General features: G+C 48.4%; 1 protein-coding gene across 3 annotated transcripts; it reads left to right on the forward strand.

Annotated features, from left to right (window-relative positions):
* Nucleotides 1–465: 465 nt before the first annotated feature.
* Nucleotides 466–13236, forward strand: LOC124248289 (signal-regulatory protein beta-2-like). Of its 3 annotated transcripts, none has more exons than XR_006890970.1 (5): nucleotides 466–613; nucleotides 7344–7709; nucleotides 8785–9126; nucleotides 9682–10024; nucleotides 11057–11159. XR_006890970.1 is itself a non-coding variant. In XM_046678148.1 (5 exons), exons 1-5 carry the CDS (start codon nucleotides 556–558, stop codon nucleotides 11200–11202), a joined length of 978 nt encoding a protein of 325 aa, XP_046534104.1. In that variant the 5' UTR covers nucleotides 466–555; the 3' UTR covers nucleotides 11203–13236. The 3 variants fall into 3 exon arrangements, 2 of the variants coding, with proteins under 2 accessions (XP_046534104.1, XP_046534105.1); XM_046678148.1 differs by having other exon boundaries at nucleotides 9682–9747; nucleotides 11057–13236; XM_046678149.1 differs by lacking the exon at nucleotides 9682–10024 and having other exon boundaries at nucleotides 11057–13236.
* Nucleotides 13237–16364: the final 3128 nt, after the last annotated feature.

The raw sequence follows: 16364 nt of genomic DNA on the forward strand, positions 1-16364 counted from the left end.
ATCTATTTCCTACCCTTCATGAATAATGATGGCCAATATGTTTAGCATTTACCTTGTGCTGAGCCCCCACACATGTATCTTGTATAATCCTCAAACACCTTTCTGAGGAGGGGATTGCAACAGTTTGTGATTTGCAGATGAGGAAACAAGGTCACAGAGACGGCAAGCGAGTTTGAAAGGTCACACAGCCAGGAAGAGACAGATTCAATACTTGACGGAAAGTCTGGCTGACTCGAACAGACGCTGTGACAGCCGTGTCCTTCTCTCTGCCAGGGTGCCCAGGACAGGGCCTAGGGCAAGACGTCATTAAGATTTTGACAGAGTGATTATAGGAACTACTGCCAAGATGTGGAAGCCGGAAACCCCTCCACCCAGCTCCTTCCTCTTGCACCAGCAGCCTTGTCTTGCTGTACTGAAAACACTTCCCCGAGGAGCCTTGGCAACAAGGAGCAGAAACAGCCTTGATCACGGGCCCCACTTCAGACACCAGCACCCATCAGAGAGCAGACCAGCGATCAGTCTTAGGAAGCACAGAAGGCGCGTGTGCCCCTTGCGATGTGCACCCCCACCCACCCCTGCTCCCGACTGCTCGTGCTGCTCGTTGTCCTCTCAGGTGAGTGGAGTCCGGGACAGAACAGGATCCACCCCTGGCTTGTCCCAGAGAGGGGCGCCACATGCTCTGGCATGCCTAGAGGGGCTGGACCCCACCCAGATAGAGCCGGAGAGGGGAGCTGAGAACATTCCTGTCCCCAGCAGAGCCCAGACCCAGTGTCCCGAGAAGCAGAACTTCTTGGGAGGCAGCACAGTGAAGTTAAGCTGCCAGGCTCTGGGGTTCCAGCTGGGACACTTGTGTGCCCCTGTCAGCTGCCCTGGCTCGTCAGTCTCCTGCAAGACAGGCCTGCTAATAGGACCTTTCCATAGGGGTGCCGTGAGTATTCAACACAAAAATGGTGAGGCTCAGCCCAGGACCGCTACATAACTTGCGGGGGCCCAATGCAAAATGAAAACGCAGGCCCTTGGTGCAAAACGTATTAAGGATTTTAAGCCAGCAATAGCAGAGCATTCGTGCGAGCGTGGGGACTCTCTAAGCACAGGGCCCTGTGCGACCATACAAATCGCACACCCTGGAGCAGCCCTGGCTCAGCCTGAGACAAAGCCGGGCTCAAAGCTCACCACTGATTACTTTAAGTAACTGCTCTTCGAACCTCTGTGCCTCCACCTCTGCGGAATGGGGCTCATTGCAGGACCCACCTCACGACTTTGTTTAGAGATTCAATAAGGTAATACCTATAAGCACCTGGCACGATGTAAAGATTTAATAACTGTTGGCAATTATTATTGTCATACCCAGGTCTCCTCTAAGTCATTGTCAGGCTGATTTAACTCCTGAGTCTTTGGGCTCCTGGGTACAGCTCAGCCTCTGAGCCCAGAACCCTCTAATCCACCAGGCAAGATGCTTGGCTCTTAGTTGGCTCATTCCATCTCCTGCCCATCTGAGTCCCTCCCTGCACCAGGCCCTCCTGAGAGCCAGATTCTGTTCATCACACCTTGGGTCCTCCAGGTTGGTCACCCCCAGGAGAGGCCTTCGCGGGACCCAGGTGTGGGGTCAGACCTGGATGCTCCTTCGCTCACTGGCTGTGACTTGGAGCACCGCTTCACTTCTCCGAGCTGGCTTCTTCGACTGTAAAATGTGAATCGAAATTCCTAGTCATTCATTCCACAGATACTTTTGAGCACCCACTACGTGTTAGGCACTAAGCTAGAAAATCATATATCTAAACTACCCAGGATGAAATAGTTTTGAAAAATATTGATTGTCTGCCAGACTTCCGAAAGGGAGCCCCTCAACAAAGATTATGAAAGACAGGGGACGCAGATAGAAATAGATGGAAAGGAATCCCAGAGCGGTAGGGAAGGGGCTGGTCGAGTTCCACAGACAAGGTACCCAGGACATTTCCCAAAGTCCATGAGACAACATGGAAGAAGAACCAAGAAGGAGAGGGGAGGAGTAGGGGTGTGGGGCGCGTGGCCTCATTCTAGGCTGCAGTTTCCTTCCTGCTGTTTCACTTTCCCAAACTCACCCCTAGCTGGTGCTCTCTGAGGCCTCACGTCCTCCCACTGCCTCTTCACCATTAGTTTTCCCTTTCTCATCACACACATGCAGGCTTCATCTTCACAAATTTTTTTTCTTTTTTATAACAGCTTTATTGAGGTACGGTTGACATACAATAAATTATACACATTTAACATGTACAATTTGATACGTTTTATAGGAAATTGGATATGTTTCACACTTGTGAACTCAACACCAAATTCAAGATAATGAACATTTACAACACACACAAAAATGTCCTTGTGATTCCTTTTCGCCACTCCTCCTCCTCCCCAGGCAGCCACTTAGCTGCTTTCTGTCACTATAGAGGAGTTTGCATTTTCTAGAACTTTATAAACAAAGATCATACAGTATGTCCTCCTTTTTGTCTGGCTTCTTTTACTCTGCACGATTATTTCAAGATTCATTCATGTTGCTGCACATATCAACAGTTCATTTGTTTTCCTTTCTGTCCATCGTCTGGATAAACCAGTTTGTTTTTCCATTCACCTATTGACAGACACTTGGGTTGTTTGCATTTGAGGCTATGACAAATAAAGCTTCTAGGAACATTTGTGTACAAGTTTGTGTGTGGACATATGCTTTCCTTCCTCTTTGGAAAACGCCTAAGAATAAAAGGACTGGATTGTATGGTAAGTGTATGTTTAACTTTTTAAGACACTACCAAATGGTTTTTCCAGAATGGTGGTACCATTTTACATTTTCATCAGCAATATATGAGGATGACATTTCCTCCACATCCTCACTGACACTTGGTATGATCAATCTTTCTTTTTTTCTGCTTTTTCTCCACCAATCCCCCCAGTAAATAGTTGTAAATTTTTTAGTTGTGGGTCCTCCTAGCTGTGGCATGCCGGACACCGCCTCAGTGTAGCCCAATGAGCAATGCCATGTCCGCGCCCAGGATCTGAACCAGCAAAACCCTGGGCCCCCGAAGTAGAGTGCACAAACTTAACCACTTGGCCATGGGGGCGGCCCCCAATCTTTTTAATTTTAGTCATTCCTGTAGATGTGTAGTAAGATCTCATTGCGGTTTTAATTTGCATTTCCCTGATGTGTAATGATGTTGAACGTCTTTCACATGTGTCCTTTTCGGTGAAGAGACTGTTCAACTCCTATTTTTAAATCATGTTTTTTATTATTGAGTTTTGAGAATTCTTTATATATTCTGGTTACAAACCTTTTATCAGATATATGCTTTGAAAACATTTTCTCCTACTCTGTGGGTTGTCTTTTCATTCTTTTACCAGTGCCTTTTGAACAGCACAAGTTCTTAATTTTTATGAAGTGCAGTTTATCAAATTGTTCTTTTATGGATCATGATTTTGGTGTCAAGTCTAAACGTAAGGTAGAATTCACTAGTGAAGCCATCTGGGCTTGGAGTTTTCTTTGTAGGAAGGTTTTTAATACAAATTAAGTGTTTTAAATAGATAATAAGGCTATTCAGGTTGTCTATTTCTTCTTGAGGTAACTTTTTGGTAGTTTGTGTTTTTCAAGGAATTTGTACATGTTGTCAAAGATATATAGCCATGAACTTGTTCATAATATTCCCTTATTATCGTTTCAATACACTGATGTCACCTCCCTCATTCCTGATTTTAGTAATCTAAATGTGCGCTCTCTCTCTGTCTCTCCGTCTCTCTCTCTCTCTGTCTGTCTCTCTCTCTCTCCCCGCCCCACCCACCCCCCCATTCAGTATGGCTAGAGGTTTATCAATTTTAATGATTTTCTCAAGATTTTATTCTTATTGATCTTCTTTATTATTTTTTCTTTCCTACTTCATTGATTTTCACTCAGACTTTGTGGTTTCCTTTCTTTTACTTACTTTGGGTTTAATTTGCTCTTTTTTCTAGTTTCTTAAGGTGAAAACTCAGGTCACTTAAGTCCTTTCTTCTTTCCTAGTACAAGCATTTAGCTATAAATTTCCCCCTGCTTTAATGGCATCCCACAAATTTTAATGTTGTGTTTGCATTTTCATTCAGGTCAAAATACTTTCTAATCTCCCTTTTATTTTGTCTTTGACTCAGGTGTCACTTAGAAGTGTGTTATTTCATTTTCAAATATCCAGGGGTTTTCTGGGTATCTATCTGCTATTGATTCCAGTTTAATTCCATTGTGGTCAAGGACTATGCTTTTCATGACTTGAATTCTTTTAAACTTATTGAGACTAAATGACTCAGAATACGGTCTGTCTTGGTAAACGTTTCTCTTGCACTTGAAAAGAACTGTAGATCCTGCTATTTGGGCGTCCAGTGCTCTATAAATGTCAATTAGGCTGAGTTCATTCCTAGAATTTTTCAAGCCATCTATATTCTTTCTGATTTTCTGATTACTTGTTCTATCAACTACTGAAAGAAGGATATTGAAACCTCAAACTGTAACTCTGGATTTATCCGTTTCTCCCTATAGTTCTATTGGGTTTTGATTCATGTATTTTGAAGTTCTGTTATTAGGTCCATAAATGTTTGGGATTTGTATGTGTTCTTGATGAATTTACGCCTTTATCATCATGAAACGACTTGCTTTATTCCTGGAGATATTCTTTGCTCTGAAATCTATTTTGTCTGATATTATATAGCCACTCTAGTTTTCTTTTGATTAATGTTAGTATGCTATATATTTTTCCGTCATTTTCATTTTAACGTATTTGCACTTTTATATTTAAAGTGCATTTCTTGTAGGCAACATATCCTTGGGTCTTACTCTTTTATTCAATCTTACAACCTCTAAATTTTACTTAGGATATTTTGATCATTTACATTTAAAGTAATTTTTAACATGATTAGATTTAAATCTGTTACCCTCCTATTTTTTCTTTATTTCCTTTTTCCATCTTCTTTTGGTAATTAAATATTTTTATAATGCTATTTTATCCTGCTATTGACTTATTAGCTATAACTCTTTATTTTGTAGTTTAGTGGTTGTTTTCGGGTTTGTAGTACACTCAGCCCTCCCTATGTGTGGATTCTGCATCCAAGGATTCAGCCAACTGTGGATGAAAGGCCTATGATGGTTGTGTCTGTACTGAACATGTACAGATTTTTTTTTCTTGTCATTATTCCCTAAATGATGTAATATAACAACTATTTACATTGTATTAGGTATTATAAGTAATCTAAAGATGATTTAAAGTATTCAAGAGAATGTGTGCAGGTTATATGCAAATACTGCCCCATTTTATATAAGGGGCTTGAGCGTCCTCAGATTTTGGTATCTGCAGGAGGTCCTGGAACCAATCCCCCAAGGATACTAAGAAACAACTGCATACACCTTTAATTTATCACGGTCTACCTTTAAGTGATATCTATAATTTCCCATGTAGTATAAGAACCTTACAATGGTATCCTAACATTTCCCCCCTCCCAGCCTGTATTCTGTTGTTGTCTGAACTTTACTTATACATATATTATAAGCCTCACAATAGAATGCTATTATTTTTTATCATTTTGGGGTCTTGTGTTCCAGATTGGTTAGGTGGGACCAGAGCACTTGTCTGTGGGTAGAGTGTCTCTTCCGGGTGGTCTACCCATTGCCCTGTGGATCATGAGGTTTTCCAGGTGGGCAGGTGGGAGCAGGTGCTATTCTCAGGCCTGTGCTGAGTGATGGGCACTGTTCAGTGCGTGTGTAAGGAAACTACCTGAGGTCAGGGAAAGAAACACCACAAGGGATTAGAGAGAAGAGACTCGACTGACTCAAATAACAGTGTGTGGGAGTGGGAGGTGATGGACTTCTCAGAACTGAAGACACCAAGGACAAAAGGAATCCACAGAATTGAACGTGGGGTATCACTTGGTCACAAACATGAAGCTGTTCTTAGTGGCTCATAGTTCATGCCCGGCTGAAGACGAGCAGGAAAAGAATTTAGAATTCCACAACCCTTCCTCAGACCCTCCTAGAAGGGAAGGTTTGCTTCACCTCCCTACTCCCTCAGCTCACTGGCAACTGAGAAGCACCACAATATAAGTCTTGGAGTATGACCAAGTTATTCACAAGACCTAAAGGGCGCACAAACCAAGCGAAACTCAGGTCACAAAGCTGATGCCCTTGTGTTGAGCAGAACCTTATGTCACCTGATCTGAGTTCATTTCCCAGCCATGGCACCTACTGAATGCGTGGTTCACCTCAGGCTTATTCACCTCTCTGAGCATTAGTCTTCTCATTTCAAAAATGGAGGTGCTAACAGCATCCACCACGTGGAGCTCTTGGAGGGAGTGCTTGTGACCACGTTCGTAACCCAGGTATGCAGGGACTGCCATGGGAGGCCTCGGCGCTCTTTCTCTCCGCCCAGTCCTAGGCCAAACTCAGCACTCCAAGCCATCCGCAGAGTTGACCCACTTCACAACACATCAACGAGCTCTGGAGCTCATTAAAGGAGTCATGGGAGGCAGGGAGGGTATGTGAACACCACAGCACACAAGCTTTGTGTGACACATTGGAGGGTTAAGAGCAGAGACTCCAAAATCAGGCTGCAAGGGCTTGAATTGAGGCTCTGTCACATTCTTTTTGGGTAAGGCATTAGTTTGCTTGGGCTGCCAATAACAAAGCACCACCGGCTGCTGGCTGAAGCAGAGAAACTAATTTTCTCACAATTCTGGAGACCAGAAGTCTAAGACGAAGGTGTGAGTAGGGTTGGTTTCTCCCGAGTCCTCTCTCCTTGGCTTGGAGATGGCCATCTTCTCCCTGTGTCTTCACGTGGTCTTCCTCCTGTGTGTCTGTGTCCTGATCGCCTCTTCTCACAAGCACACCAGTCATGTTGGATTAGGACCCACCCATGTGACCTCATTTTATCTTAATTACCTGTTTAAAGACCCTGTCTCCAAATGTAGTGGCAGTCTGAGGTCCTGGGGATTAAGACTTCAATATACGAATGGGGGATGTGTGGCCACAATTCAGCCCAATGAAAGTTATGTAACCTTTCTGGGCTCTCAGTGTCTTCTGTTGTAAAATGAAGATGAGGCTGCCCACCTCGTAGGAGTGTTGAGAGGAATAAGTGAGATAATACATGCAGTGCCTGGCATGTGGGGAGCATTCAAGTGCCATCTATTATTTGTAAGTTCTCCATTTGATAACTGTGTTCTCTCTCTCCAGCCAGCTGCCTCATGTCCTCTTTCACTTCCCTCTCCAACAACACCCTTCGAGTGTCCTGAGCAATTGTTCTTGGCCTCTAGCTTGCCTCTTAGGGCTCCAAGTTCTTCCTGCCCAGCCCAAGGCGCTTCTTCCTCTGTTGTAGGAGCCTCTGAGCAGAGCGACGGGAATGAGCGGCAGGTGCAGCAGCCGGAGGGCCCCATGCTGGTGGCAGAAGGTGAGACTCTCCTACTGAGGTGTACATTCGTTGGCTCCTGCCTTGATGACATGATAAAATGGGTCAAGGTGAGCAATCAGGACCAGCAGGAAATTTATAACTTCAAACACGGCATCTTCCCCGGGGTGACACCCATGATCCAGAGGACATTGGAGCCACTTAATTGCGACTATTCCATCTATATCCACATTGTCACCAGGGAGCATGCTGGAACCTACCACTGTGTGAGATTTGATGGCTTAAGTGAGCACCCAGAAAAGAAGCTGGATGAGGGCACCTCAGTGCTCGTGAAGGGTGAGTATCAGCCCTTTGGGTGCCAGCATTCTGCTCAGCCCTGTCTCCCTGCATCAGTCACCTTTATCCACAGTCACGCAGTACACACAAAACATCAGGGGCATACAGTTGGTATATCTCACTCACACATTTACAGGCAGCTGGGGGGGCTCTATCCCTCATGGCTCATTCCAGGGCCCAGACTGGCCGGAGTGCGTTTTCCTCATGAAGGTGGCAGATGCACAAGAGGGCAAGTCCCAAAGCCCCAAGCACATTTCAAGCTTCTACTCGCATAATGTCTGCTAACAGCCCATTGACCAAAGCAAGTCACACGGCTAAGCTCCAAGTCAAGAGACAAGGAAGTGTCCCTGCCACCATGAGGTCACGGCAAGCATATGCATGTGCCATGATACCAGAGGAGAGTCAAGAACTGGGGCTGATGATTTAATCTACCACACTCCCCGAGTAATCAGTCATACTGTCTGTAAGTCCGCCAACAGTGACCTGGATGCCAAATCCTGGGTCTCTCTCAACAGGAGTGTGTTCTTAAATCGGTCGCTCCAGCTCTATATAATTCAAATGCTTACTTGTAAAATAGGTAACATAATTCCCTCTTCAAGGGCCATTCAGGTGATGAAATGGAAGAATGGGTGTTTATGAAAATACCCCAATAAACTGTTGACACGGAGAGTATCTGGGGGTGGGAGTTCATTCTAACTTGATGCAAACATTTCAGGACAGCTTCTCTGACTCCTTCCGAGCTGTGACAGGTGTCTTCTCCGTGGTCCTGCAGTCCTCTGGGTTTCCAACCTCAGGGGGATATTCTGGACCATCTCCACCACCAGACTGGGAGCTTTCTCAGGGCAGGACATCTCTGTGCCTTGCTGAGTTTCATTTTCCCCAGTCCTAGCATCAGCACACAGTAGGCACTGAGAACCTCTTTACTGAGTGAATCAGCTAGTGAGTAATGAGGGAATGAGGAAGGGAGGGGCTGAGTGAGGAAGTCAGGGGGAAGGGAGGGAAGATGGGGGGGGAGGAAATGCGTGGGCGATGGCGGAAGAGAGGGCACTCAACAAGAACCTCTCTTTGGCTTCAGGAGCTGGGGACTCAGAGCCAGACCTCTGGATCATCCAGCCCCAGGAACTGGTGTCGTCGACCACTGGAGACACTGTCCTCCTGAACTGCACAGTGCTTGGAAATGGTCCCCCCGGACCCATCAGGTGGTTTCGGGGGTCTGGTCTGAGCCGGGAGGCCATTTACAACTTTGAAGGCCTCTCCCACCCCAACGTGACAGCGGTCCGGGCCTCCAACAGCGATTTCAGCATTCTTCTACACGGCGTCTCCACTGAGTATGCAGGCACTTACTACTGCGTAAAGTTTCAGAGGAAACTCAACAGGCAATACCTGTCTGGACAGGGCACCAGGCTGAGAGTGAAAGGTGAGACGGGTAGTCTAGGAGGTGTTGGGAGAGAGGGGGAGGTGGTCCATAAGGACCTTTTCACCATGTCCCAAAAAAAGCCAGCTCTTCTCAGCCTCCATACCTTTACATATTGCCATTCCCTCTGCCTGGAATGCATTCTCCTTTTCTCTGGAGAACTCCTACTCATCCTTCAAGGCCCAGCACACATAGCCCTCCCCTGTAAAACCTTCTCCTTCTCCCAGGCAGTTAATTTCTCCCTCTTCCGGGCTCCCCCTTCTGGGCTCCACAGAACTTTTTGTAGACCTTTAATGATTCAACAAACATCTATTGCCTACTGCTACCCTGCACTGTACTAAGTACTGCAACACAGCAATGAATCAGACATTGACCCTACCCCAGAGATGCTCAAGCAGGTCTAACTAGTCCTTCATAGTTATAGGGTTTGAATTCTAGCCCCCATTCCAGGTAGAAACTGGAAGACTCATCTCAGTAACCCCAGCTCCTAGCACAGGGCTCGGGAACTGGCAGGACAGACAGAAAGGGGGAATGCGAGACCACCTCTCTCCCTTGCAGCAAAGCCCAGTGCTCCCCAAGAGACAGAGTTCATCAATGAGCGTGTAGCCAGGATATTTCCATCAGGTGAGTATACCTACCTCCAGAGGAGTTAACCAGTCCTCCCTAGGCAAAGGGGGCCAAAGATGGCTGGTCCGTGGAAAGGGAGCAGTCCCGGACTTTTAGGACCCGTATGCCACCAAGAAAGTTCCCAGGATTCCACCTCAACTACAGAACCAGGAACCCGAGAACCACGTTAAAGCTCAAACAAAGAAAAGACTTTCTTGGGGGCCGGCCCGGTAGCTCAGCGGTTAAGTTCGCACGTTCCACTTCGGTAGCCAGGGTTCACCAGCCTGGATCCCAGGTATGGACATATGCACCACTTGTCAAATGATGCTGTGGCGGGCGTCCCACATATAAAGTAGAGGAAGATGGGCACGGATGTTAGCTCAGGGCCAGTCTTCCTCAGCAAAAAGAGAAGGATTGGTGGCAGATGTTAGCTCAGGTCTAATCTTCCTCAAAAAAAAAAAGAAAGAAGGAAGGAAAGGACTTTCTAACAGCCAGTGCTAACTGTTCAGTGGGTGGTCTTGCTTGAGAGGTAGTGAGCTCCCTGTGATTCAGTGCAAGGATACGGTGAAGCTGTGCCTAACAGTGCTGAAGAACAAGCTTTTGTAGCCAGCCTCCTGGATTAGCCCCTTTCTAGCTGTGTGATTGTGGGCAGGTTGCCTCGCTCCTTGAATCTCTGGTGTCCTCCTTTAAGAACTTGGGGGGAGAGAGGATAAGAATCCAAGAGCCTCCCTCATGGGGTTGTGTGCAGATCCACTGAGAACCCAGAACTGTGCCTGCCACATCACCTGTTACACTCGGGGGTGCTCGGTAATGGGGGGAGGGATACAGGGGGCCAGGTTAGCCCCCCCGATGCTCACCCTGTTCCTGCCATTCCTGGGAGCCAGACCACCTGGTCTCATCATTTCTTTGACGCATGGGGCCCTGAGCAAGTCACTTCCCCACTCTGAGCCTGTCTCCTCATCTAAGCAAACTGCATGGTTATCCTAGTAAGCAAGATTAGTTTGAGGATTATATTAGGCAATTAGGACTGCTTAGCTCAGCGTCTGGGGCAGAGAGCAGAGCAGCCAATAGATATAAGCAGTTTTCTATTATTATCAGAGGTCAGAGATGCTGTCAAGGTGATTAAAGGTACAGATAAGATATTGGGCAAAGCCTCTTCAGCCCAGGACAGAGGGAGGGGAGGTCTTTGACTCCCCACAACGTAGAAAGGATGTGGCCCCAGAGGTTATACAGCAGTTGGGCCCAACCTCACCACGGGGGCACTGAGGTGTGGGCTGTGGGGGATTCACCCGGGGGTCTTCCCTGAGCTCTCCCCTGTGTCCCCTAGGCCTCCTGTCTGTGCTCACACTTGTGGTCCTGGGGCTGAAGGCAGTGACCTTGGCTGCTTTCCTGCTGGCCCTGGCTGTCCGCCGGAGGAACCCTCGGCAAGAAGACTGCAGGACCCCAGGCCCAGCAGAGCTGTACTCATTTTAGCATGCGGCGTGGGGCATGGGGCGTGGGTGAAGGGTCAGCCCCTGAGTGGGTTCTCTGAGTAGGAGAGGGGCTGGGCTCCCCAGTCATTTCTCTGCCTCCAATCCCAGCCTCCAGATACCCCCAGGCCTCATGATGAACTCCAGGATCCCTACGCGTGGTTTTGGTTCACCTGGTGAAATTCCCCACTTGGCACAGCGCTCCCCTCCAATGTGTCTCCCTTTCCTTGTCCTTCAAGGCCTTGCCTGGGTCTCTCCTCAAGGCCCTTGCTCCTGCTCCAGCCTCTTCTGGAATGCCTGCCCCCTTTCTCCACCTCCCCACATTTTCTTCCCCTTCAAGCTCCAACTAGAGTCCTTCCTGGAAGGTTTCCCTGAGCGTCTCTAAGCTCGCCCAGCCAGACACCCTGTGCCCCTCCATTTGTGTCCTCTGTCCCCCTTTCCTGCTTCCCTCCTTCCCCACCGTGGCTGGCCTAGGTGTCTGTAATAGTCAGAATGCAGGTTTGGCAACTTGAACAAAACTTTTAAATAACAGTGGCTTAAACCACAAGAAAATTGATTTCTCTAGTAATATCTAAGCACAAGCAGGCCAGGCAATATGGGGACTCCCTGGTTTTGAGACCCAGGATTCCCAGGTCTTGGCGCTATGAAGTCCACATTCTAGGCCTCAAGACCAGGGAAGAAGGCAGTGAAAGGGAGCATGACCCTCCACTTCAAGGGCACAGCTAGGAATCACCCACATCACCTCTAATTGGCTGGAATGTGGTCACATGGTCACACCTAGCTGCAAGGAAGGCAGGGAAATGTAGTCTTTATTCTGACCACAATGTGCCCAGGTGAAATTTGTCACTAGAGAACCAGTGGGCAGATATGTGTAGATAATCAATAATCTCCACCTCAGGGGCATTGAGGCAGCCTCTTACTTGCTCTGCGTGACACCAGAGTTCGATTGCCATCTGAAACGGCCCCTCTTTGTACCACCACCTCCACTAGGGCAGCGTAAGGGAGGGCGGTAGTTCTCAAGAAGGGGAGATTTTGCCCCCACAGGGGACATTTGGCAAAGTCCAGAGACATTTTCCGTTGTCACAACTTCGGGGGTGCTATCACCATCTAGTGGAGAGAGGTCACAGATGCTGCTAAACATCATATGATGCCCCCACCAACATAGAGTTGTCTGGCCCAAAGCATCAGCAGAAGCCCTGATGCAGGGAAAGCACACGTTCCCCGGGGTCAGACACGCCTGACTTCTAACCCTGAAGCCCTGCCTCCCTCCCCGTGCGGCCTTAGTGACCAACCAGTCACTTCACCCCTCGGAACATCGATGATGGTAACATGGACTTCCCTGCATTGTATGAGAACCAATTCAGGTCGTTTACTGAGGGCTTACTATGTGCTGTGTGCTCTGTGTACCCTCAGATCACGTGAACTCCCTTTCCATGTGCACATTTACTAGCACCTACTATGCGGGGAAGTGGATTCCTCTGGATGATTTCATTATAATAAACAGAAAAACAGCTTGAACAAACCTAAGCCAAACAGGACATTAATTTAGGCGGAGAAGTGAATAGATCATTGAATTACCAGACATCGGAAGAAAGGGCAGATATGGTAAACTCAATAATGTCTCCCCCGCAAAAGATACCCACGTTCTAACCCCCAAACCTGTGAATGTTACTTTATACCACACAAAAGGACTTCGCAGATGTGGCTAAGGATCTTGAGATGGGGAGGTTATCCTGGGTCATCTCCGAGGGGGGTGCTGTAAATGCAGTCACAAGTGTCCTGATGAGGGAGAGACAGAGGGAGATTGACACAGAAGAGGAGACAGCAGTGTGACCTCAAAGGCAGAGATGGGAGTGATGCGGCCTCAAGCTGAAGGATGCTGGCAGCCCCGAGAAGCTGGAGGCAGCAGGAACAGAGTCTCCCCAGAGCCTCTGGAGGGAGCATGGCCGCTGACGCCTTGATTTCAGCCCAGTGACGCTAACATCAGGTTCTGGCCTCCAGAACTGTGACAGAATAAATTTCCACTGTGTTAATCCACCAGGTTTGTGGTTGATTTCTTACAGCAGCCGCAGGAAACTAGTAGCAGGGAAGCCCGGAAATGGACCTCCGAAAGAACTGGATGTGGTTCCCTGCTCGGCCCCGGAAAACCGCCTCATATGGCAGGGCCCTGATGAGCTGGTCCTTGTCACCCCCAATCTCATCTCCCATCACCACCCCTTAAACTGACCCCCCTCCGACGCCCACCTGAGCCTTGACGGCACCAAGTTCTCCAGTTCACCCAAGTCTCCGCCCACCCGTTTCTTTCAAGAGGCCTCCCCAGCCCGTCGTATCCATGACATCTTCATCCCTCTCAGTTCCCTCAGGGGGCTTACATTTCCCTCACAGCACTTACTGCTGCCGCTTGAAATAAATGTGTGTGTGTGTGTGTGTGTGTGTGTGTGTGTGTGTGTGTGCGCGCGCGCGCGCGCAAGCAGTTGCTTGATGGCTGCTAGTTGTCCCCACTAGAATTTGAGCTCACCGAGGGCAGGAACCTAACTTTTCACCGTTGTAGCCTCTTTCGTCCAGTCATAAAAAGTGGTTGAAGGCAGACGATGGCCCAGGCGCTAATCAGCATGCAAAGAATAAAGCAGAAAAGTCAGCTCTCAGAGCTCACTTCCTACTGCAGGGAGACAGACAATGGGTGACTAAACATAGATAAGTCGTACGTCACACGGTTGTGAGTGCTGAGGGAATAATAAAACAGTGGTCGGGGTGGAAGTTGCCAGAGATAGGAGGAGGTGATGCTATTTTATTTAGGGTGGTCAGAAGGGGGCTGATCAAGAGATATTTGAGCAGAGACCTGAAGGAAGTGAGGGAGAGAATCTTGCAGATATCTGGGGGAAGAGCTTAATAGGCACAAGGAACAGCAAGTGCAAAGGCTCTGAGGCAGGAGTGTGCTTGACATGGCACAGGCAGCAAGCAGAATGTTTGGCACCTGTTAGACCCCTGTAAACATCTGAGGGGGAGCACAGGGGAGAGGTGAAGTTCATGATCTTGGGAACCTGACTGCTCAGGTTCAAATTCCAGTTCTCCTGTTCATCTCTTGGGTGACTTTGTTTCTCTCAGTGTGGCTTGGTTTCCTTATCTGTAAATTGCTAATAGCATTAGCACCTCCCTTCTGAGGCAGTTTTGAGGCTAAAATGCATGAATGCATGTTATCTGTGCCTGGCACCTGGGAAGCACCAAATAATTGTCATAATGTGTTGATGGAATAAACTGCAGTCAACGTCCTTCACATGGCAGGGAGCAGGGCAGCCCACGGTGCCTGAGCCCCTCATCTTGTGACGTCAGCCACTAGAGGGCCCTGACCCTCCTCAGATTTCACTGGAAAATCCTAGGGAAAGACATTGACGTGACTTATAGGGACACGGCAGGGCAGGGGGGTCCAGGCCCCAAAAGAAGTGGAGAGGGTGCTGGCAAATAAAACACATGGTGGATAATTCAGGGCCCTCGGGGAAAACCTGGTCCTGACAGATGGAAAGAGCAAGAAATGAACTGGAGTCAAAGTTCTCAGTCCAGCCCCTGCCCTGCTGTGGGGCCTGGGGCGCTGCACAGGCAAGATGACAGATCAAAGACAGAGAAGGGGGCGGGCCACGTGGCGGCCGAAGCTCCCATCAGGGCCAACAGGCCGCTGGCGGCTCATCCTGCTTAGGCCTCGGGATCTGAGGTGGGAGGTCAGTGCCCATACTCCAGGCCTCCCTGCATCGGAGCGTCTGTTTCTCTCCCTCCTCTTCTTCTGTTCTCTCCTTTCCTGCGCTCTTCTCTCTCTCTTCTCCCCTTCCCATGGTTCTTGCCCCTCTCCTCGTCCTGCCCTAAGGAGACCCTTGACCCCAAGGAGTCAAGGCTGCCCAGGGCCCAGTCTGCATGGCAGCTCCTTGTGAGAGAGATGGGTCTATTCACGTCGCTCTCCTCGGGCCGTGAGGGCCTCTCACTTCCTCCTGCAGAGAAGGCCCAGAGCTGGAGAAAGAGGAGGGGCAGACACCGCTCCACAGAGAACTCCTGTATCCTGGCATCTGGAGCACGGAGGACGGCAGCCCTGAGGGTTCAGTGTTGGGCTGGGGTGAGAAGGGACGCCAGGCCTGGTCAGGTGCGCTCCACCACCATGCACAAGACACGCACTCGCACAGCTCAGAGGGCAGCTGTATAGCTTTGGGCTGGGGGGCAAGGGGGTGCCGGGCCTAGTCGAGCATGGTCTTACACATTTCTAAACTCTAACTAAATGGCACTATATAATGGCACTTCACTACACATATCATCCCAACCTTGCTTTTTCAGCTCAACATCTGAGATTTAGCCAGATTGGTTACCTATAGCTCTGATTCGTTCATCTTCACAGCTGTATAGTATTCCATTGTTTCACTATATTCTAGTTGTGATTTCTATTGATGGTTGGAGACTTAAGTTGTTCCAGTTTCTCACTGTCACCACAGACAGTTTCAATGTGTCTCCTGAGTATGCATGCAAGCATTTGCCTAGGATATATGCGCACAAGTAGAGCTAGTTATATAGGTTTTGGGCTTCTTCAACTAGATTTGCCAAATTGTGTTCCAATGTCTTTGAGCCCACATTCACTCCCACCAGACAGGAGACGATTCCTGTTGCCTGACATCCACACCACTACTTCATATCATCGGACTTGTACACTGTTTTGCTGGTTGGCTGGGGCTAAAGGGCATGTTGTCATAGTTTTGCTTGGGTCTCACTGCCAACTAGTGCAGCCAAGCATCTTTCCATACACAGGTTGGCAGTATTGTTATATTATTATTACTATCATTAGTTGGTTTGGGGAAGTCATGAAAAGAGAGAGAAATAGTCCCGACTTTGCTGAGGCAGTGATGGTAGGGAGAGGGGAGAGGTGCCTCTATGTATAGAAGCCTCTGGAAGATTTGAGTATCAGTTGAGAAATCAATAGGATCCTCCACCTGGCAGCTCTCCCTGAGCCACTAAGCTATAGAGGGTCTAGTGCTTGGGGGCCTAGACAGATCAGAGGAGACACATGCCCTGGGGGTGCATAATCCCTGCCCACAATGACATCACCACTGGTGGGGGGACAGCTGAGGGGGTGCCAAAGGAAGGTAGGGAGGTGGTGGAGGGTGGGACTAAAGGGTGGGACTGGGGTGAGGCTAG

This window comes from Equus quagga, chromosome 12, assembly GCF_021613505.1.
Source record: "Equus quagga isolate Etosha38 chromosome 12, UCLA_HA_Equagga_1.0, whole genome shotgun sequence".
Taxonomy (NCBI): Eukaryota; Metazoa; Chordata; class Mammalia; order Perissodactyla; family Equidae; genus Equus; species Equus quagga.